Raw genomic sequence first — 24,732 nt, 5'->3', positions numbered from 1 at the left:
GGCTCCGTTTCCATTTTCGGCTGATGCAGATGTGGTCGATTTGATTTTCTGTAAAGCCGTCACGGGAGACCCACGTGACCTTGTGAACCGGTCGATGAGGGAAGAGCGATCCCCGATCACCATGTCGTTATTACCACAAAATTCTGCGAACAGCTCTCCGTTTTCGCTCATTTCTCCGAGACCATGGCGTCCCATAATGCGCTCATGGTTCGAGTTGTCGGATCCGATCTTCGCATTGAAGTCGCCCAAACAGATCTTGATATCACCCTTCGGAATTCTATCTACGACGGCATTGAGTTGACTGTAGAAGTTCTCTTTGTCTTGCAGATCGGCAGCATCGGTTGGCGCATAACATTGGATTATAGTAAGGTTTCGGACCCGTGTTCTAAATCTGGCAACGATTATCCTTTCACTTATAGGTTCCCACTTCATAAGCGCAGAGTGTGCCTGAGCGCTTAGTAGGAAGCCAACTCCGCGATGCCGGGGAGCGTGTTCACCTCGTAAACCAGAGTATAGCAGAACTTGTCCCTACGGCGTTCTGTGTTCTCCAATGTTTGGCCAACGGACTTCACTCAGTCCCAGGATCTCAAGCTTCATGCGGCGTGCCTCATTGGCAAGTTGTGCCAATTTACCCTGCTGGGCTAGGGTTAAAACGTTCCATGTTCCTATTCGTGTCCGTTGTTTCGCGCTAAGAGTCGTCGCCATAAAATCAGTCCGTATTCTTTCATTATCGGATTCTCGAACAAATTGATGTTTCGGGAACAGTAGGTTGTTGGCCCATCCACCGGGATGGGGCTGCCATCTTAGGTATAGCTTCCGGGGAATAGCATTTCATACTCAGCCGCTGGATGCCAGAACAGACGCTGTTGGAGCCGCACCTCCTTGGTGGACAGACGCTCGATCAGTCGGGTCAAATTTGTTTAAAGTCCCACCCAACACCAGGACTAGGCTAGTGCGCTTTGAGCGGCACACGGTCGCTTTGATAGGGCCTGCTTGGGGACACATGCAGCTTTTTATAGAAGTTCAACAGAGCCCACTGTCGAACCCCACCACATCCTAGGCAGACCCCACAGTACGCACCCTCTCACTCTAGCTGATGTCAGAAGGACAACAGTGCCCAGGCTGCACTACTAGCTAAGTACGCAACCCTTAGCTGGCGGTCAATTGTCATCGGAAGACCCGTGGAAGCGTGAGTATTGGAACTTGTGAGGACCAGAGCTATGTTAGGCGCCCCTTCCCGGATGTCAACTCACCATTTCATTACCTTAACGGAATAGATCCTCAAGGAATTCTCGTAATAACTAGAGGAGGGCTGGTTTTGCCTTCTCGAACACTAAGTGTACGTGAAATCTATATGCTCGCCCCAAAGATGAACTTTTTAAAGGAAAAATGGGACTTACAGGGTTATAAACTAATCAACTTAGTTTAACGAATTGAGATGATGTCTGTATGTGCGTATTTGTATGTATGTGTGTGCGCAAAGCACGTACAAAATTATCAGCTATTCTTAAGCACTTGTCCTTAACCAATTTGTTCGCAAAAAAAATGCATTCAACGGCGAAACTTGTTATGAATAAAAATTAATGTGAATTATAGAATATATTTACCTATCAGTGCTATTTTTAACTTTCTTATACATTTTTTTCATATGTAAAACATGTGAAAAGCATCAATACCGATAGGTGGATTAATCAGGCATTTTCTCATTTATATTAGTACTATCACCACTGGCATCACAATGATAACAAAGAAGGGACATATTAAGATTCACAGCTATCGAAATAAACCCTGGAAGGAAGAAAAAAATTGCGTAATTGGAACATTATCCACTTCCCCCGCAGTGTTTTATATATGGGGTAAGTGTAAAATCTTTGAATTATTTGCTTTCTTGGTACAAACCACTACCAATTGAATGAGTTTGGTTTGATTGCATTATAATGGTCACCTGTGATATAAATTCACTTGAAAAAAGGACAATTGGTGCATATAAGAATTGATTTTATGAATGCAAAAATCAACTTTTCGCGAAACCTAAAATTACAGTTCAAGCGTTAACCGTGCTCGTGTATGTATTAAACAAATTTCCACATAGTATTAGTCTGAGCATCAAAGTATATTCTTGCATAATGTTATGATGTGGTAAAAACTGTAAAGTATGTACAATTCCAATTTTTCTAGTCGATTTTTACACTTACCCCCTTTTTCCACTTCCCCCAGTGTACATTATGGTAGGAACACGGCAGGTATTTTCGTCTGTTCGTCATAGTCTCGAAAACCAATAAAAGAGACGCTTTTTTGTAAAACTCATACGTACCAAATCGTAGGCTCAGGAGAAACGTTCTGCTATAGTGGAGTTCTAGCGAATGTACGTTGCTTTCGTTGGTTTTAGCCCCTACGACGATGGACGGAAATACCTGCCGTGTCCCTATATGTATACAGAGATGATAAGTGAGAGACTTGCTCTTTCTCTTTAGGATTCAATCCCTGGCAACGGGCGAGTGCGACGATCGGGTTGCTGCTGAAGAGTATCCAACACGGACTCATTAAGTAAACGACCACGGCCAAAGCAGCCTGGGGGAAGCTGAAGACTCATTTCGCGAAACTTACCCTTACTTTGAAAGTCTCGTACCTGAGAAATGTCATATAGAAACGGTACTCCGAAGACGACAATATGGAGCGACATGTCACTGAAATGGAAGAAGCATTCGAACGACTATCTCTAGCTGGACTTGAACTCGACAAGAAACTACAAGTTGCGTTAGTATTAAACATACTTCCGAAGTCATTCAACACATTAACGACAGCTCTCGAAGGACGTGCAAATGAGGAATTTACCTTGGAACTGATCAAAATGAAACTAATCGATGAAGTCACGAAGCAAAAAAGTTTCAGCGACGAAATCTCAAGGCAGGCACGAGTAAGAGAAGTTTAATTTGCTATTATTGCCAAAAGCAGCGGAAATGCCGCAAAATGATGAATAGTCGTGAAATAGACACAACGAAAGATGATCGCAAAGGACGGAAGAATTTTTCAAGAGCAAAACTGTGCGTGAGAACGCTGGTTACGATTTCATGATGTTCGATTCCGGAAAGTCTTCAGAAAAATTGATTGGTGATTCAGGCGCCACCTCGCATATGTGTGGAGATAGAAGCTACTTCCAACGAAGGCGAAAGGTAGAGGAACCTGTGGCTTTTTGTGCTATGACTCGACAGGTAACGAGAACAACATCACTCTTTCTGAAATACTGTTTGTCCCAGATCTAGAAGCAAGCCTGATATCGGTTCGAAAGCTTGTTGCGAAGGGAGTGAATGTTGCCTTCGACGCTAGCGGTTGAAAGATCATGAAGGGAAAGCAAGTAGCGGCCTCTGCTACTTCAGTACGTGGATTATACGAGTTGAATATGGTAAATGGAAAATTGGGACATCGTAACAATGACGCAGTTCAAAAAATGTTAGAATAAATTAGTCACGGAAATGCAGATTACGTATTGCAGATTGCGTGCTGTCTGTAAATGCTGTTAGGAAGCAAAATCAGCTCGTTTTCCATTTCCGAAACAATCAATGACAACGAGCGGACAAACTTTGGATTTATTACACGTGGACGTATGCGGACCTATAAACACAGTTACACCTGGAGGCTGTTGAGTGTTGCTATTTTCTTACGGTAATAGATGATTATTCTCGTTATGGCATTATTTATTTTCTCCGCGAGAAGCCGGAAGCAGAAATACGTTTGAAAGAATTTGTGAGGGAGATGAAAACGATTTTTGGACTTAAATAAAGATAACCTAATTCAATTCATTTTTGGACGGAATTGCTGAAAGGAAGAATCGGACGCTGAAGGAAATGGCCAGATGTATGATGCTTGATGCTAAGCTACCATTGATTGAAGCTCTGGGCAGAAGCCGTGGGTACTGCCAACTATCTTCAAAATAGGCTTCCATCGATGGACCTACACCATGTGAAATGTGGTAGGGAGAGAAGCTATACATTTACAGATTTTCGGATCCGAAGCATATGTGTGGATTCCGAAGGCAAATATATCTGCAATGGAATCAATAGCACAGAAGCTTGTTGGATATTCGACGAATCAGTCTCCTTAATATGAAGAATGTGTGTTCCAAATTTGACTGAAATCGGCTAAGGGGAGATCAGAAGTTACACTAAGGTGATTGAGAGCTGAACAATGCCAGTCCCTCCACAACCTTCCCGTTTTCTAAATATCATCCCTATCATCTTCGCCTTCTTAAGAAAAAGAATGTTTGTTCCAAATTTGGTTGAAATCGGGCAAGGGGTACAGAAGTTATGCTGGAACATTGGATCATTGCATACCTTGCTTTTATTCATTAATCTTTAATCATAATCATATAATTTTTATACCTTTTAAAATTTAGAATAAAGGTTACTCGATTATGATCACTATGCAAATCATTCAATTTGATCATTCATAATCATTAATCATTAATCATATCGATCGTTAATCAATAATCATACACATAGTGTGTCAACATTTGATCACGATCGGTAATCGTTAATCATACTCCAACGGTTTTTTTGGTCATTATTCACAATCGTTAATCATTGTCAAAAATGAATTTAATCGTTAATCATTATCAGTCATCATTGTCAAAAATGAATAAATCATTAAACATAGAGTTGAATGATTTAATCATTTAATCTGGTTGGAATTGGTCCTGGGAGTTAGGAGTTACACTGAATTGCTTGTTTTCTAAAGACAACCCATTCCCCCTTACCCTTCCTTTTTTTCTCAATGACCATTTCTCCCCCTTTGTTATCTTCTCCTTGAGATAGAGAATGTGTGTAACAAAATTGGTTGAAATCGGTACAGGGGTTCAGAAGTTAAACTAAATTGCCCGTTCTCTGAACAATACCCCTCCCCCTTTGTCCAAATTATTCTCCCATACAATTGGCTCATCATAGTGACCATGTGTACAAAATTTGATTGAAATCGGTCCTGGGGGTTGGGAGTTACACTGAGTTGCTCGTTTTCCAAAGACAACACCTCCCCCTATATCCTCCCCTTTTTCCCAATGACCATCCCACCCCCTTTGTTATCTTTTCCTTATGATATAGAATGTGTGTACCAAATTTGGTTGAAATCGGTACAGGGGTTCATAATTTACTTTGAATTGCCCGTTTTCTGAACAAAACCCCTCCCTCCAGACCCCTCCCCCTTTCCCAAATCCCCTCTCATATGATCGCCTCCTCGCAGTGAGTATGTGAACAAAATTTGATTGAAATCGGTCCTGGGAGTTTTTTTTTTTTTTTATTATCTTTATTAATGAGGTTTTCGGCCCTTGACCGGTTCACCTCATGGTCCTGGGAGTTGAAAGTTACACAGAATTGTTCGTTATCTGTATAAAACCCCTCCCACCACCCCTCCCTCTTTTCTAAATGACCATTCCACCCCTTTGTTAACTTCCCCTAAGGATATAGAATGCGTGTACCAAATTTGGTTGAAATCGGCCAAGTGGTTCAGAAATAGTTAGCGAACATACATACATTAGGGTGGCTCAAAAAACATTTTTTCAAATTTTTTGATGGGCCGCTCTCTTATTCGGTTCTATTTGATGCCATGATGCTCTGGACAAAATTTCAGCCAAATCGGTCAACGTTTGGGCAGTGCTAAACTCGTTGGAAGATTATATGGAAAAATGTATGCAGAAACATCCAAAAACAGTGATTTGCAGTTGGACGGCACAATTTACGATCAAGAACCATGATACTCATTCAGTTCTTGTAAAATAAAATACAGAATGTTATGCTGAAAACCGCGAGAAGATTAGAGCTTATTACGCAAAGATATTGGCATTTCACTGGAGTGTTGTAGGTGTGAATTTATTTCTTTTCAAAGGTAAAAGAAAAGAAATTTGCTCAAACCCCACTGCAGAGAAATGCTAATAACTTAGCCGGGCAAACTCGAATCTTCTTGCGGTTTTCTGCATAACATTCTGCATTAAATTCTCCAAGATCTGAATGAGTATCATAGTTCTTCATCGTAAGTTGTGTAGTCCAGCTGCAATTTACTGTTTTTGGATGTTTCTGCATACATTTTTCCATATAAGCTTCCAACGAGTTTAGCACCGCCCAAACGTTGACCGATTTGGCTGAAATTTTGTCCAGAGCATCAGGGCATCAAATAGAACCGAATAAGAGGGCGGCCCATTAAAAAAATTGAACAAAGTTTTTCCCATACTAATTTGAGCCACCCTAACATACATAGATTGGTTTTTATATATATAGATAGAAGATAGATTACCCCAATTTATTTAAAATTTACTTATTTTTTGTAATCATAGGTTTACTTATCGTTCACAGAAAAAAATATGTTGTGATTTTGAATGTATTTTCATGCACATATTTGGAGCATTCAAATAAACGTAACATTCAATCGATCTTACTCTGCTTTCAAATTGAAAGGGTATTTGCTTGTAAAATTCAATTAAATATTATTGAAAATCGAATGTTAATTCGCTTGATTTGAATAGCTGCAATTTTACACGTCGTGGAATTTTCAAAACTATTTGCTGTGTTGGGTTTCAAAAATAAGATATAGAGTGCAATCAATTGTTACACAAACACTACTAAAACGACAACAATTATATGAATGAAATTCCGAATGCATTATGAATTCCAACATTACCCATTTTATTTGAACAAAAACCTTCAATTAAAACCGAAAACAATCTCCCATTCAAAATATCTGTGCCTACTCCGATCGCTCGTATTTGAGACTGTCATCCGGCGCGGCACGCATATTGCCGCGTAAGCCCAGCGGAACCCAACATCAGAGCAGCCATGTGAGGCCAACAACAACGCCGAGCGCGCAGAACGAGCAAAGGGAACCCTTCCTGTCCGGACGTACGGTCGAGTGGTTTTGTAAGTCATCGCCCGCGCCCGGTTCCGCGCCATGTCGAAGCAGAACAAACACCATCGCCATCGGCGGCATGGCACAAACTCCCAACATGTGATGACGGTGAGATGACAATCGCCAAAAACTAGATGGAGTCAGGTGTTGGGCTGAGTTTTTTTTTCTCTCCCTGATGGTATTTGTTGGCCGGTGATGAGTTTCCTGTTGGGAGAAGCCGCAAAATTACCTGCGTAATGTAACAATCACTGCCACAGCTGACGTCGATATGCTCGTTGAAGGTGGTTCGGTTCTGGAAAGATGCGAGAAAAGAGGAAGACAAGGATATTAAAATCAATTTCAAGCTCGATATTGGCATTGAGTAACAGACGAGCTTCCACTTCGACTATTCCGCTTTGATTGGACCTTCGTCGTGTTTAATTTTTTGTTTTATGACCAAGAAGGCTTGTATTTTACAATTCCTTGGTTCGAGAATGACGCTCCGGGGAGAGAAAGAGGCACGCGCGACTGCGCATCTTCTGCCGCCAGTCAATGTAAGAAGTAACAAAACAAGTGCAAGTGCAAGTAACCATGAGCTCGCGTGCCACCGACAACTGCCTGTTGTTGTTGTACACTTTCTACATCCCCCTTGTCGCCGATTCGCCTTCGACAGTCTTCTCTTCAGCGATTATCATTTACGGCGCCTACTGCGATGCCTTCGACCAATAATGGTGGTCTTATAATCTGGAATAACAGTCATGCTGCGAAGACAAAATGATCGACGACGGGCTGTACAAGTTGTTACAATCAAAGTAAGCGTCTGTAGCGACGAGGACCGTCGTTGGACCCCTCGACCAAAACAAACCGAACCAAGCGTGCGGAAAGCAGCCGTTGCACTGCCGGCCGCAGCCGGACGGACACTTCAGCTAATTTACTCTTGCGCATCTGATGAAGGGCCAATTTACACGGAACCCTCTCTCTCCTTGCAGCAATTGGTGCACTACTGACTGGTGCTTTCTTCGGAAGCATCTCCAGCCAAGCGCAAATCTGGCTGACCAGCAGCGGTAATTAATATTTACCTTTTTACCGAGTGCAAACGGATTGCGGATGTATTCTAGCGTGCACGTCCGTTGGCAACTGCCAGTTCGCCATAATTTTTATGGCACCGAGCCCATCGGCATTTGGAACTAGTTTTAAAGCGGAACGAATTGCCATCACGGTTCTGAAACAAGGGCTGCTGCAGCAGCAGCAGGAGCAACCATCCAGTCTGATGGCAGCGACTGTGCCCGATGACGACCGGGGACCGGAAGATTTAGTTTAGGGTCAATTAGAATTTATAATGCAACTCGGACGGTGGATGGTACTGCTAACGCAGCCGTTCGCGCTCGTATTTTGTTTGCGATTGTGTCAGCCACAGCATAACATCAGATATGGAACAGAGCGAAAGTTGTTTCCCGGGGAAAGCCAGAGAAGTCCGATTTGAACCCGTTTTTTCAATGTTTTTGTGTTGAACTTTTAAATATCATCTGTATTTGAGATTATACTATCAAATGTTACTTCAAGCAGGCGAATCATTGATTTTTTAATATTTAGTGGATCATATTCTAAATAATGATGGTATGGCGCCCAATTGGGCGCCCGACCAATCCTCGGATGATAATTTTAGTCCGAAACACTATAAAGCTGTCTATTTGTCCCTGAAATAATCAGTTAACTAGAATTTGACCCATAAATTATTGCCACAAAGTCGTTAGACGTTACTCAGTCGGACAGTACAGCTAATCAAAAAACAACTCACAAAAAGTCAAAAAGGGTCCCCGGTGTTTCCCTTGGCCATCCGTCGTCATCATTGCACTTGTTCGTTCCCTCTTCTTTCCTCATTCTTCCATGACTTATTATTGCTTTGTTGACAGGCAGTTCGGACGAAACAGATCCTGCCACCAATGCTTTGTGTGTCTGTCTGGGAACCTTGTTCTTTTTTATCGCCACGGACATCGTTTTTTTACAGTGTTTATATTTATGTGCCACTTTTCTTGTTCTTCCTTTAGTTACCATATTTTAATTTGTCGATTTATTTTCATTACTGATGCACTTGTTTCCCCCTTTTCTGTGGATGATGACCGTTAGTAATAAGTATGTAGCTTCGCAGCAGTGTCAGTGGTCAGGAAGGCTTACAAACCATTTTTTGCCTTCCCATTCATTTGGAGTTTGTTTTCATTTTTTTCTTCCGTCCATTCATTCATTCACTCTCCCAGGCAGGATCTGTTTCACAATTTGCGGTGAGGTTTGCTTCCGTAAACTAAAGTTTTTTTTTCTGATCCGCATAATTTCATTCCACCCTCCTTCCATTGGTTTTGCATAACGATTTAATTTGAATTAATGAGATTGTCGGTCAAGCGAAGGGTCACCTGAACTCGGTGGGAAAATGTGGTCTTTGGATAGACGATTCCATCGGAACAAGTGCAAAGTGGTTTCCGATGTAACGATATAGGAACAAAACCGAGGAACTGATTGTTCCCGGTTGCAATAAAATGAGCAATCTGTCTCGAACTTTTCAGCATTTGTCGTTCGAAACTGTGTCTGGATTTCGGAGGCTCGGATGCCTCCTTTCAAGAGGCTCGGAAGCCTCCTTTCAAGAGGCTCGGAAGCCTCCTTTCAAGAGGCCCGGAAGCCTCCTTTCAAGAGGCCCGGAAGCCTCCTTTCAAGAGGCCCGGAAGCCTCCTTTCAAGAGGCCCGGAAGCCTCCTTTCAAGAGGCCCGGAAGCCTCCTTTCAAGAGGCCCTTCTTCTTCTTATTGGCATAACATCCCCACACTGGGACAGAGCCGCCTCGCAGCTTAGTGTTCATTAAGCACTTCCACAGTTATTAACTGCGAGGTTTCTAAGCCAAGTTACCATTTTTGCATTCGTATATCATGAGGCTAACACGATGATACTTTTATGCCCAGGGAAGTCGAAACAATTTCCAATCCGAAAATTGTCTAGACCGGCACCGGGAATCGAACCCAGCCACCCTCAGCATGGTATTGCTTTATAGCCGCGCGTCTTACCGCACGGCTAAGGAGGGCCCCATAAATTAAGCCTCCTTTCAAGAGGCCCGGAAGCCTCCTTTCAAGAGGCCCGGAAGCCTCCTTTCAAAAGGCCCGGAAGCCTCCTTTCAAGAGGCCCGGAAGCCTCCTTTCAAGAGGCCCGAAGCCCCCTTTCAAGAGGCCAGGAAGCCTCCTTTCAAGAGGCCCGGAAGCCTCCTTTCAAGAGGCCCGGAAGCCTCCTTTCAAGAGGCCCGGAAGCCTCCTTTCAAGAGGCCCGGAAGCCTCCTTTCAAGAGGCCCGGAAGCCTCCTTTCAAGAGGCCCGGAAGCCTCCTTTCAAGAGGCCTGGAAGCATCTTTTCAAGAGGCCAGGAAGGTTCCTTTCAAGAGGCTCGAAAGCCTCCTTTCAAGAGGCCCGGAAGCCTCCTTTCAAGAGGCCCGGAAGCCTCCTTTCAAGAGGCCCGACGCATCCTTTCAAGAGGCCCGGAAGCCTCCTTTCAAGAGGCCCGGAAGCCTCCTTTCAAGAGGCCCGGAAGCCTCCTTTCAAGAGGCCCGGAAGCATCCTTTCAAGAGGCCCGGAAGCCTCCTTTCAAGAGGCCCGGAAGCCTCCTTTCAAGAGGCTCGGGAGCCTCCTTTCAAGAGGCTCGGAAGCCTCCTTTCAAGAGGCCCGAAAGTCTCCTTTCAAGAGGCCCGAAAGTCTCCTTTCAAGAGGCCCGGAAGCCTCCTTTCAAGAGACCCGGAAGCCTCCTTTCAAGAGGCCCGGAAGTCTCCTTTCAAGAGGCCCGAAAGTCTCCTTTCAAGAGGCTCGGAAGCCTCCTTTCAAGAGGCCTGGAAGCCTCCTTTCAAGAGGCCAGAAAGCCTTTTTTCAAGAGGCCCGGAAGCTTCCTTTCAAGAGGTCCGGAAGCCTCCTTTCAAGAGGCTCGGAAGCCTCCTTTCAAGAGGCTCGGAAGCCTCCTTTCAAGAGGCTCGGAAGCCTCCTTTCAAGAGGCTCAAGCCTCCTTTCAAGAGGCCCGGAAGCCTCCTTTCAAGAGGCCAGGAAGCCTCCTTTCAAGAGGCCAGAAGCCTCCTTTCAAGAGGCCCAGAAGCCTCCTTTCAAGAGGCCCGGAAGCCTCCTTTCAAGAGGCCCGAAGCCTCCTTTCAAGAGGCCAGAAGCCTCCTTTCAAGAGGCCCGGAAGCCTCCTTTCAAGAGGCCCGAAGCCTCCTTTCAAGAGGCCCGGAAGCCTCCTTTCAAGAGGCCCGGAAGCCTCCTTTCAAGAGGCCGGGAAGCCTCCTTTCAAGAGGCCCGAAGCCTCTTTTCAAGAGGCCCGAAAGCCTCTTTCAAGAGGCCCGGAAGCCTCCTTTCAAGAGGCCCGGAAGCCTCCTTTCAAGAGGCCCGGAAGCCTCCTTTCAAGAGGCCCGGAAGCCTCCTTTCAAGAGGCCCGGAAGCCTCCTTTCAAGCCTCCTTTCAAGAGGCCCGGAAGCCTCCTTTCAAGAGGCCCGGAAGCCTCCTTTCAAGAGGCCCGGAAGCCTCCTTTCAAGAGGCCCGGAAGCCTCCTTTCAAGAGGCCCGGAAGCCTCCTTTCAAGAGGCCCGGAAGCCTCCTTTCAAGAGGCCCGGAAGCCTCCTTTCAAGAGGCCCGGAAGCCACCTTTCAAGAGGCCCGGACGCCTCCCTTCTAGAGGCCCGAAAGCCTCCTTTCAAGAGGCCCGGATGCCAGCTTTCAAGAAGCCCGGATGCCTCCTTTCAAGAGGCCCGGAAGCCTTCTTTCAAGAGGCCCGAAGACCTCCTTCCAAGAGGCCTGCATGCCTCCTTTCAAGAGGTCCAGAAGCCTCTTTTCAAGAAGCCCGGAAGTCTTCTTTTAAGAGCCCCGGAAGCCTCCTTTTAAGAGGCCTGGAAGCCTCCTTTCAAGAGGCCTGGAAGCCTCCTTTTAAGAGGCCTGGAAGCCTCCTTTCAAGAGGCCCGGAAGCCTCCTTTCAAGAGGCCCGGAAGCCTCCTTTCAAGAGGCCCGGAAGCCTCCTTTCAAGAGGCCCGGAAGCCTCCTTTCAAGAGGCCCGGAAGCCTCCTTTCAAGAGGCCCGGAAGCCTCCTTTCAAGAGGTCTGAAGCCTCCTTTCAAGCGGCCCGTAAACCTCTTTTCATGAGGCCCGGAAGCCCCCTTTCAAGGGGTCAGGAAGCCTCCTTTCATGAGGCTCGGACGCCTCCTTTCAAGAGGCTCGGACGCCTCCTTTCAAGAGGCCTGTAAGCTTCCTTTCAAAAGGCTCGGAAGCCTAATTTCAAGAGGCTCGAAAGACTCCTTTCAAGAGGCTCGGAAGCCTCCTTTCAAGAGGCTCGGACGCCTCCTTTCAAGAGGCTCGGAGGCCTCCTTTCAAGAGGCTCGGAGGCCTCCTTTCAAGAGGCTCGGAGGCCTCCTTTCAAGAGGCCCGGAAGCCTCCTTTCAAGAGGCCCGAGAGCCCGGAAGCCTCCTTTCAAGAGGCCCGGAAGCCTCCTTTCAAGAGGCCCGGAAGCCTCCTTTCAAGAGGCCCGGAAGCCTCCTTTCAAGAGGCCCGGAAGCCTCCTTTCAAGAGGCCCGGAAGCCTCCTTTCAAGAGGCCCGGAAGCCTCCTTTCAAGAGGCCCGGAAGCCTCCTTTCAAGAGGCCAGGAAGCCTCCTTTCAAGAGGCCCGGAAGCCTCCTTTCAAGAGGCCCGGAAGCCTCCTTTCAAGAGGCCCGGAAGCCTCCTTTCAAGAGGCCCGGAAGCCACCTTTCAAGAGGCCCGGAAGCCTCCTTTGAAGAGGCCAGGAAGCCTCCTTTCAAGAGGCCCGGAAGCCTCCTTTCAAGAGGCCCGGAAGCCTCCTTTCAAGAGGCCCGGAAGCCTCCTTTCAAGAGGCCCGGAAGCCTCCTTTCAAGAGGCCCGGAAGCCTCCTTTCAAGAGGCCCGGAAGCCTCCTTTCAAGAGGCCCGGAAGCCTCCTTTCAAGAGGCCCGGAAGCCTCCTTTCAAGAGGCCCGGAAGCCTCCTTTCAAGAGGCCCGGAAGTCTCCTTTCAAGAGGCCCGTAAGCTTCCTTTCAAAAGGCTCGGAAGCCTTATTTCAAGAGGCTCGAAAGCCTCCTTTCAAGAGGCTCGGAAGCTTCCTTTCAAGAGGCTCGGACGCCTCCTTTCAAGAGGCTCGGAGGCCTCCTTTCAAGAGGCTCGGAGGCCTCCTTTCAAGAGGCCCGGAAGCCTCCTTTCAAGAGGCCCGGAAGCCTCCTTTCAAGAGGCCCGGAAGCCTCCTTTCAAGAGGCCCGGAAGCCTCCTTTCAAGAGGCCTGAAGCCTCCTTTCAAGAGGCCCGGAAGCCTCCTTTCAAGAGGCCCGGAAGCCTCCTTTCAAGAGGCCAGAAGCCTCCTTTCAAGAGGCCAGGAAGCCTCCTTTCAAGAGGCCCGGAAGCCTCCTTTCAAGAGGCCCGGAAGCCTCCTTTCAAGAGGCCGGGAAGCCTCCTTTCAAGAGGCCCGGAAGCCTCCTTTCAAGAGGCCCGGAAGCCTCCTTTCAAGAGGCCCGGAAGCCTCCTTTTAAAAGACCCGGAAGCCTCCTTTCAAAGGCCCGGAAGCGTCCTTTCAAGAGGTCTGGAAGCCTCCCTTCAAGAGGCCCGGAAACCTCCTTTCAAGGGGCCAGGAAGCCTCCTTTCAAGAGGCCCGGAAGCCTCCTTCCAAGAGGCCTGGAAGCCTCCTTTCAAGAGCATTGGAAGCCTCCTTTCAAGAGGCCCGGAAGCTTCCTTTCAAGAGGCCAGGAAGCCTCCTTTCAAGAGGCCAGGAAGCCTCCTTTCAAGAGGCCCGGAAGCCTCCTTTCAAGAGGCCCGGAAGCCTCCTTTCAAGAGGCCCGAAGCCTCCTTTCAAGAGGCCCGGAAGCCTCCTTTCAAGAGGCCCGAAGCCTCCTTTCAAGAGGCTCAGAAGCCTCCTTTCAAGAGGCCAGGAAGCCTCCTTTCAAGAGGCCCGGAAGCCTCCTTTCAAGAGGCCCGAAGCTTCCTTTCAAGAGGCCCGGAAGCCTCCTTTCAAGAGGCCCGGAAGCCTCCTTTCAAAAGGATCGAAAACATCCTTTCAAAAGGATCGGAAGCTTCTTTTCAAAAGGCCCGGAAGCCTCCTTTCAACAGGCCCGGAAGCCTCCTTTCAAGCCTCCTTTCAAGAGGCCCGGAAGCCTCCTTTTAAGAGGCCCGGAAGCCTCCTTTCAAGAGGCCCGGAAGCCTCCTTTCAAGAGGCCAGGAAGCCTCCTTTCAAGAGGCCCGGAAGCCTCCTTTCAAGAGGCCCGGAAGCCTCCTTTCAAGAGGCCCGGAAGCCTCCTTTCAAGAGGCCCGGAAGCCTCCTTTCAAGAGGCCAGGAAGCCTCCTTTCAAGAGGCCCGGAAGCCTCCTTTCAAGAGGCCCGGAAGCCTCCTTTCAAGAGGCCCGGAAGCCTCCTTTCAAGAGGCCCGGAAGCCTCCTTTCAAGAGGCCCGGAAGCCTCCTTTCAAGAGGCCCAGGAAGCCTCCTTTCAAGAGGCCCGGAAGCCTCCTTTCAAGAGGCCCGGAAGCCTCCTTTCAAGAGGCCCGGAAGCCTCCTTTCAAGAGGCCCGGAAGCCTCCTTTCAAGAGGCCCGGAAGCCTCCTTTCAAGAGGCCCGGAAGCCTCCTTTCAAGAGGCCCGGAAGCCTCCTTTCAAGAGGCCCAGAAGCCTCCTTTCAAGAGGCTCGGAAGCCTCCTTTCAAGAGGCTCGGAAGCCTCCTTTCAAGAGGCTCGGAAGCCTCCTTTCAAGAGGCTCGGAAGCCTCTTTTCAAGAGGCTCGAAAGCCTCCTTTTGAAAGGCTCAAGTGATTCGGAAGCTTTCTTTCAAGAGGCTCGAAAACTTTCTATAGAAACGTTCGAGTTCTTTTCTCGATTGGCGCCGTGCCCTTTTCCTAAGAGTTATTGAATCCCCTCCCGTTCCAACAGGATTAATGTTTTCAGTGAGTACGGAAACCTTTTTAACGAGACTTGAAAACCTATACTGAATGCTCGGAAATTTTCATTCAAAATTGTAAAATCTCCTTTCAAAGGGCTTGGAAAAGTTTTCTCACTAGGCTAAAGAATATAATGCGAAATGTATCGACTCTGTTGAACTTTAATCACTATGATATTTGAATTAAAAATCCAGTAATCTCATTATTTTTTATGCGACTCAATGATTGTATCGTTTCTTTTTCCTCACATCGCACGGCTTCTCTCAAGAAATAGGGCACAACATATCGGCCAAGTGTTTATCATAAAAAATTTCAATGATTCTTCTTTCTGTAATCTTATTTACGCTTTTTGGCTTCGTAAACTGCTTAGAAAGGAACCGCGCAGGCAAAAGTGACAACATTGGCGACGATTAGGAAATTATATGCTTGCTGCCATCAGATGTGGTTGCGTTCCATAAAATTCGGTGAATTTTGACGCCAAAGTTGTGGCCGGCATCGTATCGTCATACGTCCGTACATGTGCAGTAGGCTTTTGTTGGGTGTTAGCATCTGATTAGTGGCAAGATGTTTCAAATTCGTGACACATGTGCTTCGTAATGTTTTATGTTTTGTCATCTACGCTTAGTACGTCGCATTCTTGAATTGGGTAATTTGGATTTCCAAAATTTGAAATAATTTAGTTGTTGATTAAACCATTACTGGATGCTCTTATTATGATAATCATTTTCCCTACGCAAAACCGTTGTAACGAACGTTCTCCTCGCAATGTGATGACCAAAAAATACGGGTCCCATTTATCAAGCACTCAATTTGATCACAGTCGGCGAGCAAAAGATGCACCGAAGGGTCGCAGACGGTCTGATTCACGAAAAATTCTGGATTGGTCCTCTCGGCCAGGAAGTGCAAATTTAAGCTTTCGTTATGGGCCAATCAGAGTGCTCAGTCAACGGCGCACCCAAACAGGATACCACAATCTGTAATCTGGCCAAATTTGTATTTGCATGCTCTTGAGAGCACGACGCAACATTTGTGAAGTGCACCATGGAGTGTCGATCTTCTTTTGACGCATGCGAAACCGATTTTTTTGCCCGTTAATCCAATGATGATGATTGATGAATGGACCATTTACCGGATTGCGTCTGCGGCGAAACAACCCCCCACGATCGCGAATGGGGGGAATGACATTAGGTTTGTGACAACAAAAAAACTTAGTGGGCAATAATGTGATGGACGTCGAAGATGACGTTTGACAGTCGCAGTCGCATCGCAACCGACCCACTTTTTGTTTACTTTTCTTCTCGAACGGCAGCAAGAGCCACTATCTCGGTGTCCTACAGAAAATTGTCAACGAATGTTCATCTATAAATAATGGGTGGGTGCAGAAAAAAGAAATACCAAAACAAAAAAATCGAATACATGCGGTAGAAGGGGGGTGGCATGACAAAATCGCAGCGCGTGAAAAGTATTGTCGCAAATGCGCGCACACGGAGGATGACACAACCCGTGCGACGGGGTAGAAAAAGTGCAAGATAATTAATGTGTGGTCGCGTTTTTTAACAGTTTTTTTTTATATCTTTGCATATTTGTCGATCATTCTTTTGGCGAGTTAATTATACGATAATTTATGAATGGAATGTGATTTCGTGTACTTCAGCGAGATCTGGTGCAAGTAAAAACAGGAATTAGGGGAAAAAGTCTTAGCTTCTGCAATTCTCAGAATTAAAAAGTTCATCTCTTCATCTCTATAAAAACTGCTCAGTTCTCAGAACAGAAATTAGTACGTGTTGAAGTCATGAAGAAAATATTGTGATTTGTATAAAATATCAAAGCCCCGGATAGAGGTCGGTGACTCCGTGGGAGGCCACGAACACGCTGGCTTCACGCGGTGGAATCGACCCTAGGGAACCTATTCGTTCGGGGAAACATCACCAAGACCGACGATTATGGAGCTATACAGTGTGCCATGGACAGGTGTAGCCTACCAGCTATCCAGGTAGATATCAGTGGCGTCCTCGGTGCTTCTTTGCTAAGCCAGAATAAGTTCTTAGAGGGCCAATCATAAATATTCTTCTCATATTTTATGAAAGCTCCGGAGAATGGCCGCTTTTCTTAGTAAACTACGAGAACTGGACGAGAATTTGTTAATTTGGCAACAATGAGAATATGTTGCGACTTCAAGGAAGCCCGTGAAGTGAAGCCCAACGCCCATCATTCTGTGTGGGGATGTATGACAACAAATACATTTGGTCGATTCATCACCGAGAAAATGATAACTAAACAAGTGATTATATTGAACGATGGATCACATATACGTATTGACCCAGCAACTGGATCCACATCAGCTTTAGATATTTTAATATGTTCTGAGATGCTAGCGTCCCGATTCATTTGGAGGATTCTTCCGGATGCCCACAACAGCGATCATTTTCCTATCACGGTGTTGGAAAAATATCCCCAAAGAGCACAACGGCAGAAATGTGGCAGGCAGTCATTAAACGGGCCCGATGGGCGATGGATATACATATAATGCGGGAGAGCTTGCAAGACACTACTGTGAGAGATCGGCGACCTCAAGCTATCCTATCCAAGCTATTATTTCAAATGGCAAAGGAAAAGGCCGAACGAGTTCGCTTTGATTTACTACCAGAGACGGATAAAGACTATGACTCGGACTTTACCCTTAACGAACTTCTGTGGTTACTCGATAAAGAACGCAGTAAATCTACAGGACCAGACTCAATAGGATACCCGATGCTACGACGACTGTCTCTGTCTGTAAAGACTGTATTGTTGAAGCTACTGAACATGATATGGCGAAGTGGTGTCTTCCCATCCAGCTGGCGAACCGGTATAATAGTACCAATACCGAAACCAAAAAAGGGCTGCAAAATGGTGGGTTGACATCAAGGAAGGAGCGCTCAACAGAGCTCTGGTCCCCACAAGTCCCTATCTCACGCTTCCACGGGTCGTCCGATGACAAAAGACCGCCAGCTAAGGGTTGTGTACTTAGCTGGTAGTGCAGCCTGGGCACTGTTGTCCTTCTGACATCAGCCAGAGTGAGAAGGTACGCCTCGAGCGTCTGTTCATCAGGAGGTGCGGCTCAAACAGCGTCGGCCTGGTACCCAGCGGCTGATTAACGAAATGCTGTATCGCGTCAGCTATACCTAAGGTGACAGCCCCATCATCGCGATGTAGGTAACGCGACCACGGTAAGGTAGCTAACTGAAGCCTCTCAAATACCACGAAAAATGGAGATAGAAGAAAAAGAGAACGTTATTTTTGGCAACCGACCCGGCAGCGAAATAAGGACTATGATTGGAAACTCGGTACCTGGAATGTCAGGACCCTAAATGAACTTGGACGAGTGAGCCTTCTGGCTCGCGAACTGCAGAAGGTTGGAGTGAACGTGGCCGCTATTCAAGAAGTCCGATGGCCCAGATCCGGAGAACGTGAATTCCGAGCCGTGGACCCCACGACCAACACTGCATTCAAATATAACATCTATCACAACGGTGGCGGAAAAGCAGAGCATGGAGTTGGTTTCGTAGTGATGGGCAAGCAGATCAAGCGAGTGATGCGGAGGAAACCCATTAGCGAACGAATCTGTGTGTTGAGGATACGGGGCAAATTCTTCAATTACAGCCTAATTAACGTTTACGCACCGACAAACGATAAATCCGACGACTTGAAGGACACGTTTTATGAATGTCTTGATAAAGCCTATGGAGAGTGCTCAAAGCATGACGTGAAAATTGTTATCGGAGACGCTATCGCTCAGGTCGGTAGAGAGGACTTTTTCCGTCCCATAACCGGTAGGGAGAGCCTTCACTCCGCTACCAATGACAACGGCCTACGGCTAGTAAATTTTGCTGCTGCCAGAGGGATGGCCATCAGTAGCACCTACTTTGCACGAAAGAACATCAGAAAGCACACCTGGAGACACCCAAATGGTGAAACTTGCAACCAGATAGACCATGTTCTGGTGGATGGGCGCCATTTCTCGGATGTTATCGATGTGCGGACATTCAGAGGTCCGAACATTGACTCTGATCACTACCTCGTTGTCAGTAAAATTCGATCACGGTTGTCAACTGTATCGAACGAAAGATCACAGCGAACGATGCGTTACAATATCCAGCGATTGTCGGCGGAAGGAGTATCGGTTGAGTACCGCCAGAAGCTCGACGAACGGATAAGTGCAATCAACGTTAGCGACAACATCAACGATCTATGGGAGTCGATCCATGGAGCGGTGAGCACAACAGCACGAGAAGTGGTAGGCACTGCACAGAGGCGACCCAGGACGGGTTGGTTCGATGTGGAGTGTCAGAGAGTGACAGACGAGAGAAACGTTGAAAAAAGACGGATGTTGGTGTCGGGTACCCGATCGAATAGAGATCGGTACAAGGAAGCAAGAGCAGCCGAAAAACGAAACCACCGTAGGAAAAAAAAGAGTACGAAGAACAAGTGATTATTTATTTATTTTATTAACGAGGTTTTAAATTCATTCAAATTTATTCACCTCTTATGAAAAGAAAAGTTCGTGGATTGCTAAGATACAATTTGTTGCGGGGTTCAATAATTTAAAGTTTTACAATTCAATCATATTTTATCAAATAATTGGCTTTCTTTTAGAAATGTTAATAATTTATCTTCAGCGTTGGGTTCGTTGCTTAAAATATCTCGAATAGAACTTGGCAGTCCGGCAGTATCTCTGAGCTGTTCGTAAACTGGACAAGAAACAAGCACGTGTTCAACTGTGAGCCGACATTGACATATTTCGCACTCGGGAGGATTTCTATCACTTCCGATGTAGTGGGCGTGTGTTAGCTTGGTATGTCCAACTCTAAGCCTTGATAGAGTCTTTTGTTCCCTACGCTTTTCTCTATCGATCCATTTCTCTGTGGTGCCCTTTACTTTCCTGAAGAATTGTTGGGTTTCACTGAACCATATCTTATTCCAGGAGCTTTTTATGGTTGCTTCTATGTGATTTCGAACGTCGCCGCCGGGGGTTTTAGTTTCTTGGCGCTGATTGGTTCTCCCCGAAGCAGCAAGTCTGTCGGCTTCTTCGTTGCCAGCAATTCCTTTATGTCGAGGAACCCAGCAAAATGTTATGTTTGGGTTTCCGTACTTGTCCAAAGCTTGAATACAAGTGTGGCCGGATTTACCACTTTCCAAAGATTTCAGAGCGCTGGCTGAATCAGTGAAAATTACTACAGGACGACTGCAAGGGATTATTGTTTCTACGGCTAGCTTTAAGGTGATTATAGAATGAAGCCCGTGGTGAATTTCAAATTCACCACACGTTTATCTACATACATTTTCAAAAGCCCAAATCTGGCGTAATAGTTTTCGTACAGTGCCAAAATTCAAATTATGATTATTCAGCATAACTAAGCAAACAATCTACCGTTATTTCAGCCCGGTACGCGTTATGGTTCTTTCATCTCGTGCCCTTGAAAAAAATATTGGAAAAGCACGTGGTTTACAAAATGGCCGATTTCTGGCTTCATTGTATAATCACCTTAAGGCTGCTGCCTCTGCGGAGAAGACTGAGCAACGGTTAGGTAATCTAAAGGATATAATAATATCTGAACCATATATACCGAATCCAACTTTGCTTCCGATTTTAGATCCATCTGTATATAATTTGTAGTGGGATTTGTACTTGCTTGAATGAAATTCTGCTTGAGCTTTCAATGAAGAATCTGAAGTTGATATTTTTTGCTTCAGTCGCCAATCAGTTCGAGGTTCCGATTCAATCCAACTCCGGTCACTCACTCTGCTTAAAGGTGCTGCTCTTGGAAATCGACCTCCTGTTAGAGTACGATAGACATATTTTGCTACAGTAAAAAGAAGGCATACAGGAGGGTTTGGGTTTGATCTTTCGATATATGAAACTGCACGTTTAGCAACTACAAGTGTCAACAAGTAGTTGAATGGTAAAACTCCGGCTTCGACGCAAACAGATTTGATTGGTGATGTTGATTGGGGAGAACGCCTGAAGCTTCATGGACCATTTTATTATAAAATGGTGCCAGCGTCTTTATAAAAAGATCGTAGTTACGACATGTAATCTCTACAGCGTAGAAGATTTTTGAAAGAATTAGACTATTGCCAATATTTAAGATAGTGTTACGGTTACTGGTTGTCTGGTACCGACTAAATTATTCTTCCGAGATTATTCCTTTTGTGTAGATCTGCTCGTATTTGCTCAAAATGGTGGTTAAATGAGAGGTGTCTATCTTAAAATACTCCAACTATTTTGATTGTTTTCTTGTAGGGAATCTGAGTGCCATCTACGGTAATGATTCGAGACCAAGGGTTGTGTCTATGCTTACATAAGTGAGAAATACAACATTTTTCTGTGGCCATTTGGAATCCCATCTTGCAACTGCTCTAATTGCTGCTTGCATTTTGATACGGACACGCGTCGCGTTTTTTCCTATCACGATCCGCACTATATCATCTGCATATAGAATTATACGCACCTCTTTTGGGAGGCATTTGAAGATGGACTCCATGGAGATCAAAAATAACGATACTGCCAAGACCGATCCTTGTGGGACTCCATTTTCCTCTACATAAGAGCGTGAAAGTTGGTTTCCGATAGCTACTCTGAAGCAGCGAGAGGACAAAAATGATCTAATGAAGGCGGGTAAATTACCTGCAAATTCCCATTCCTTAAGTTGACGGAGAATGCCTTCACGCCATACACGATTGTACGCTTTTGAAATGTCAAGAGTGGCTATATCTACATGGAGATTTTCCTTCAGCGCTTGGTCAAGTACATTTCCCAGCTCTATGAAGTACGTTGATGTTCCGCGACCTTGATGAAAGGCGTGTTGATGAAGATTCAAGAGATGTCGCTCTTCAAGGCATGTCATCAGGCGACGATTCACTATTCGTTCCAAAATGTTCCCATTACAGCTTGTCAAACTTATGGGACGGAAATCGCACGCTTCTTTTGATCTCGCTCCTAATTTTGGAATTGGGATAACGGTGCTTTGTTTCCATTCTTCAGGAAAGTGCCCTTTGCTCCAAAGATGGTTATAGCTGTCGAGGTTATGTTTCACGTGAATAGGAAGTCGTTTTAACATTGGGTACGCTATTAGGTCTGGTCCGTGGGATTATCCTGTAGCGTGATCTAATGCCCATAGGAGTTCAGACATCGAGAAGGGTTTGTTGGACAGTTCACAGGGGTGATTTGTATTGATAGGGAAAAGTGTTGGATTCTGCTCAATTTGTTCTTTTTTCCTTAGGAACGAGTCTGGGTATAACGATGTCGCCGAAATAGAACTGAAATATATTCCCAACTCGTCAGCAATCAGTTTAGGATCGTCGGTTTGATGGCATCCAATAGTTAAATTAAAACCAGTGTGGCGTCTTTTCCCTCTTAGTGCATTCAGTCTATGCCAAACTTCTTGCGTGTTTGAAAGGGGGCTTATACCATCAATAAATTGCTGCCACGAGTCTTTTTTAATCTTCTTTATTGTTGACCTACATTCCCTACATTTGAGGAGAACCCCATGCCACGTGATGCGCGTTAAAGTCCCCCAGTATCAATAGAGGTGGTTCTAGTTGGGAGATTAGATGGTCAAAGTCATGTTCTAGATTTGGTGATGACTGAACAGGAACATAGAGACTAACGACTGTACAGCGAAACTGTCCCATAAGTTTTGTTGCAAGTGCAAGAATTGGTGTGTTTAGCTGGATGTCTAAATGTGGTTCATCGATTCGTACCGTGAGAGCGGTTCCTTGGAAAGTGTTGTTGCCAGTCACAGTGCGCCATGTGTACTTTCCACGAAGTAGAGGTGATAGATTGCGTGTATCATTGTGTCGAAGGTGGTGTTCTTGTATAGCCAAAATTGTTGGTACGTTGTTTCCGTTTATTAGGTGGTCTAGATCTGGAAGATTTCGGTACAAGCCATTGATGTTCCAATGAAATGCAATACGGCGGCGATTCGCCAAATTATTAGTGCATTGTGTACTCGTTGAAGTAGTAGGAGATAATAGTGATTCGACAGAGGTCCTGGAGGTCCTACTTCTTCATTGGTAAGATGAAGTGAGGAGTTATCACTTCTCTCTCTCTCTCCTCGAGCCAGCGGGGTGTAACGACCGATCGAGAGACAGCTGTATCTGAAAAGTAGTATTCCGGTGTAGGGTTCATTGGATAACTACATGTGTTCAGTTGTGAAATACTTGCCCTTGTTGGAGGGCAATCCACGTCGACTGCCGCCAGAGGCTCATCGAGCGAACTCGGAACATCCCTGGTCAGGGTCGACGTGGAAGGCCTCGCGCTTGGCGAATCAGTTGTTCCAACTACAATTGTTTTCCTCGATGACTGTTGAATTTGAGACTTTTTGGATATGGCGTATTGCAATCCCAATGGCCTTGATGATTTGTGTGTTGCCCTTAAAAATAAGCTGTCTACGCTGACTGCTGCCAGAGGCTCTTCGAGTAAGCTCGGAAAATCCCTGGTTGATGTGGATAGCTTTGCGTTCGGCGAGTTGGCTGGATAGATGAAAATGCTGTTTGACGATGTACCTTGTTGCACTTGTAGATTGCATAGTTGATCATAAATAGTTGAATCGGTTAGAGCGGCAATTGGTAGAGAAGTCCTTGGATTGGCGATTGTGTCGAGGGATTCATCATGTCGCAGTTGAGCCTGTTGATTAGCTTTTTCACCTCGTCGTTGTTGGTCAATATTCCTTAACTGGATTTCTTTTGGCATGGCGTGTTTGAGGTTCCGTTGAATGTCCATTATCTTGTCAGTTTGCATTGCAGGGTCAATATTACTGGAGGGTGGATACTGTGATTACTCGTCTATGTCTATATTATTTTCGCTGGTGTCAGGTGGCAAGGCTGGTCGTTTGAAGTGATTGTGCCTAGCTTCGGTCGGGGATACTTCCATTGCGTGTTTTCTGCTCTTGCTTCGCGTCCGTTTGTCGCAATCATTTAAAGATATATTCTCGCTTCTTTTCATACTGCTTCGTGTTGATGGAGGCGATTTCGGAGTTTGATCATTTCTCGATTACCGTTGTGGGAGCTGGCTGTATTCAGCAGAACTTGTTGCAGATGTCGCTGGTTTTGTTCGCGAATCCTGTTGCCTATTCTTTAGTGAGTCACCTCGGGTCCGTTTACGAAATTCGTTTGTGATAAATGATAATTTTGATCTTAGGGATTTCACTTCGGCACGCAGTTCAGTAATAATTTTGTCTTTTGCTAATTCGGACTGATTTAACCGTTTTTGAATCTCGCTTGCCATAGTATTCTTTCTGTTCTCTTCTGAATGAATCCGCCGTGCCTCAGCGCTTGAAACTTTGCGATCGATTCTCAATCGAATGATGCTCTCTTCGTCCTTGTATCGTGCACAAGATCGTGAGGTAAAAGAATGAGATCCCTTGCAGTTCTTACAGAAAAATTTGCCATCACATTGCTCTCCGTCGGTATTATCATGCGTTCGTGAACATTGTTGACAACATCTTGCTTGTCTTCAATATTTGGCCAAAAGTGCCGCAATTAAAGCAAATCATTGGTGCAGGATAATACACACGAACGGAAACTCGAAGTCTTCCGAAATATACAAAATCTGGCAGAACAGTGCCATGGAAAGATAATACTATTAGTGGAGTATTTCGAATGTCTCTGTCAACGCGCTTAGTGATTCTGCGTACAGACTTCACACCTTGAGACTGGAGGTATTCCAAAAGTGCTGTATCATCAACATCTGTAGAGTCTGGTTCGTAGACTATGCCTTGCACTGTATTCAATGTGGGGTGTGATTTCACTTCAACTAAAGAACCATCGGTTAGTTGGGATATAGTGATCGCCTTATTGTACACTGTTTTTGAGCTAGTGCGGATAAGGTAACGAGTTCCACGACCTTCCTTGCTGATTGAGTATTTTATTGTATCACTCACCCCAACTGCCAAATCAATCGATGTGCTAA

General features: G+C 45.7%; 1 protein-coding gene across 4 annotated transcripts in view; it reads right to left on the bottom strand.

Moving 5' to 3' along the window:
- LOC134206372 (proto-oncogene tyrosine-protein kinase ROS) overlaps positions 1-24,732 on the bottom strand; it is a 94,329-nt gene that overhangs the window by 50,258 nt on the left and 19,339 nt on the right. For all 4 annotated transcript variants that reach the window (XM_062682072.1, XM_062682073.1, XM_062682074.1 and 1 more), the window contains exon 2: positions 7,118-7,180. In XM_062682072.1, coding sequence (XP_062538056.1) covers positions 7,118-7,180 — 63 coding nt within the window. The remainder of the gene's footprint in view (positions 1-7,117; positions 7,181-24,732) is intronic.

This window comes from Armigeres subalbatus, chromosome 1 (genome assembly GCF_024139115.2).
Source record: "Armigeres subalbatus isolate Guangzhou_Male chromosome 1, GZ_Asu_2, whole genome shotgun sequence".
Lineage (NCBI taxonomy): Eukaryota > Metazoa > Arthropoda > Insecta > Diptera > Culicidae > Armigeres > Armigeres subalbatus.
Note: the sequence above shows the minus strand (reverse complement) of the source record. Positions and strands in the feature narration are given on the sequence as shown.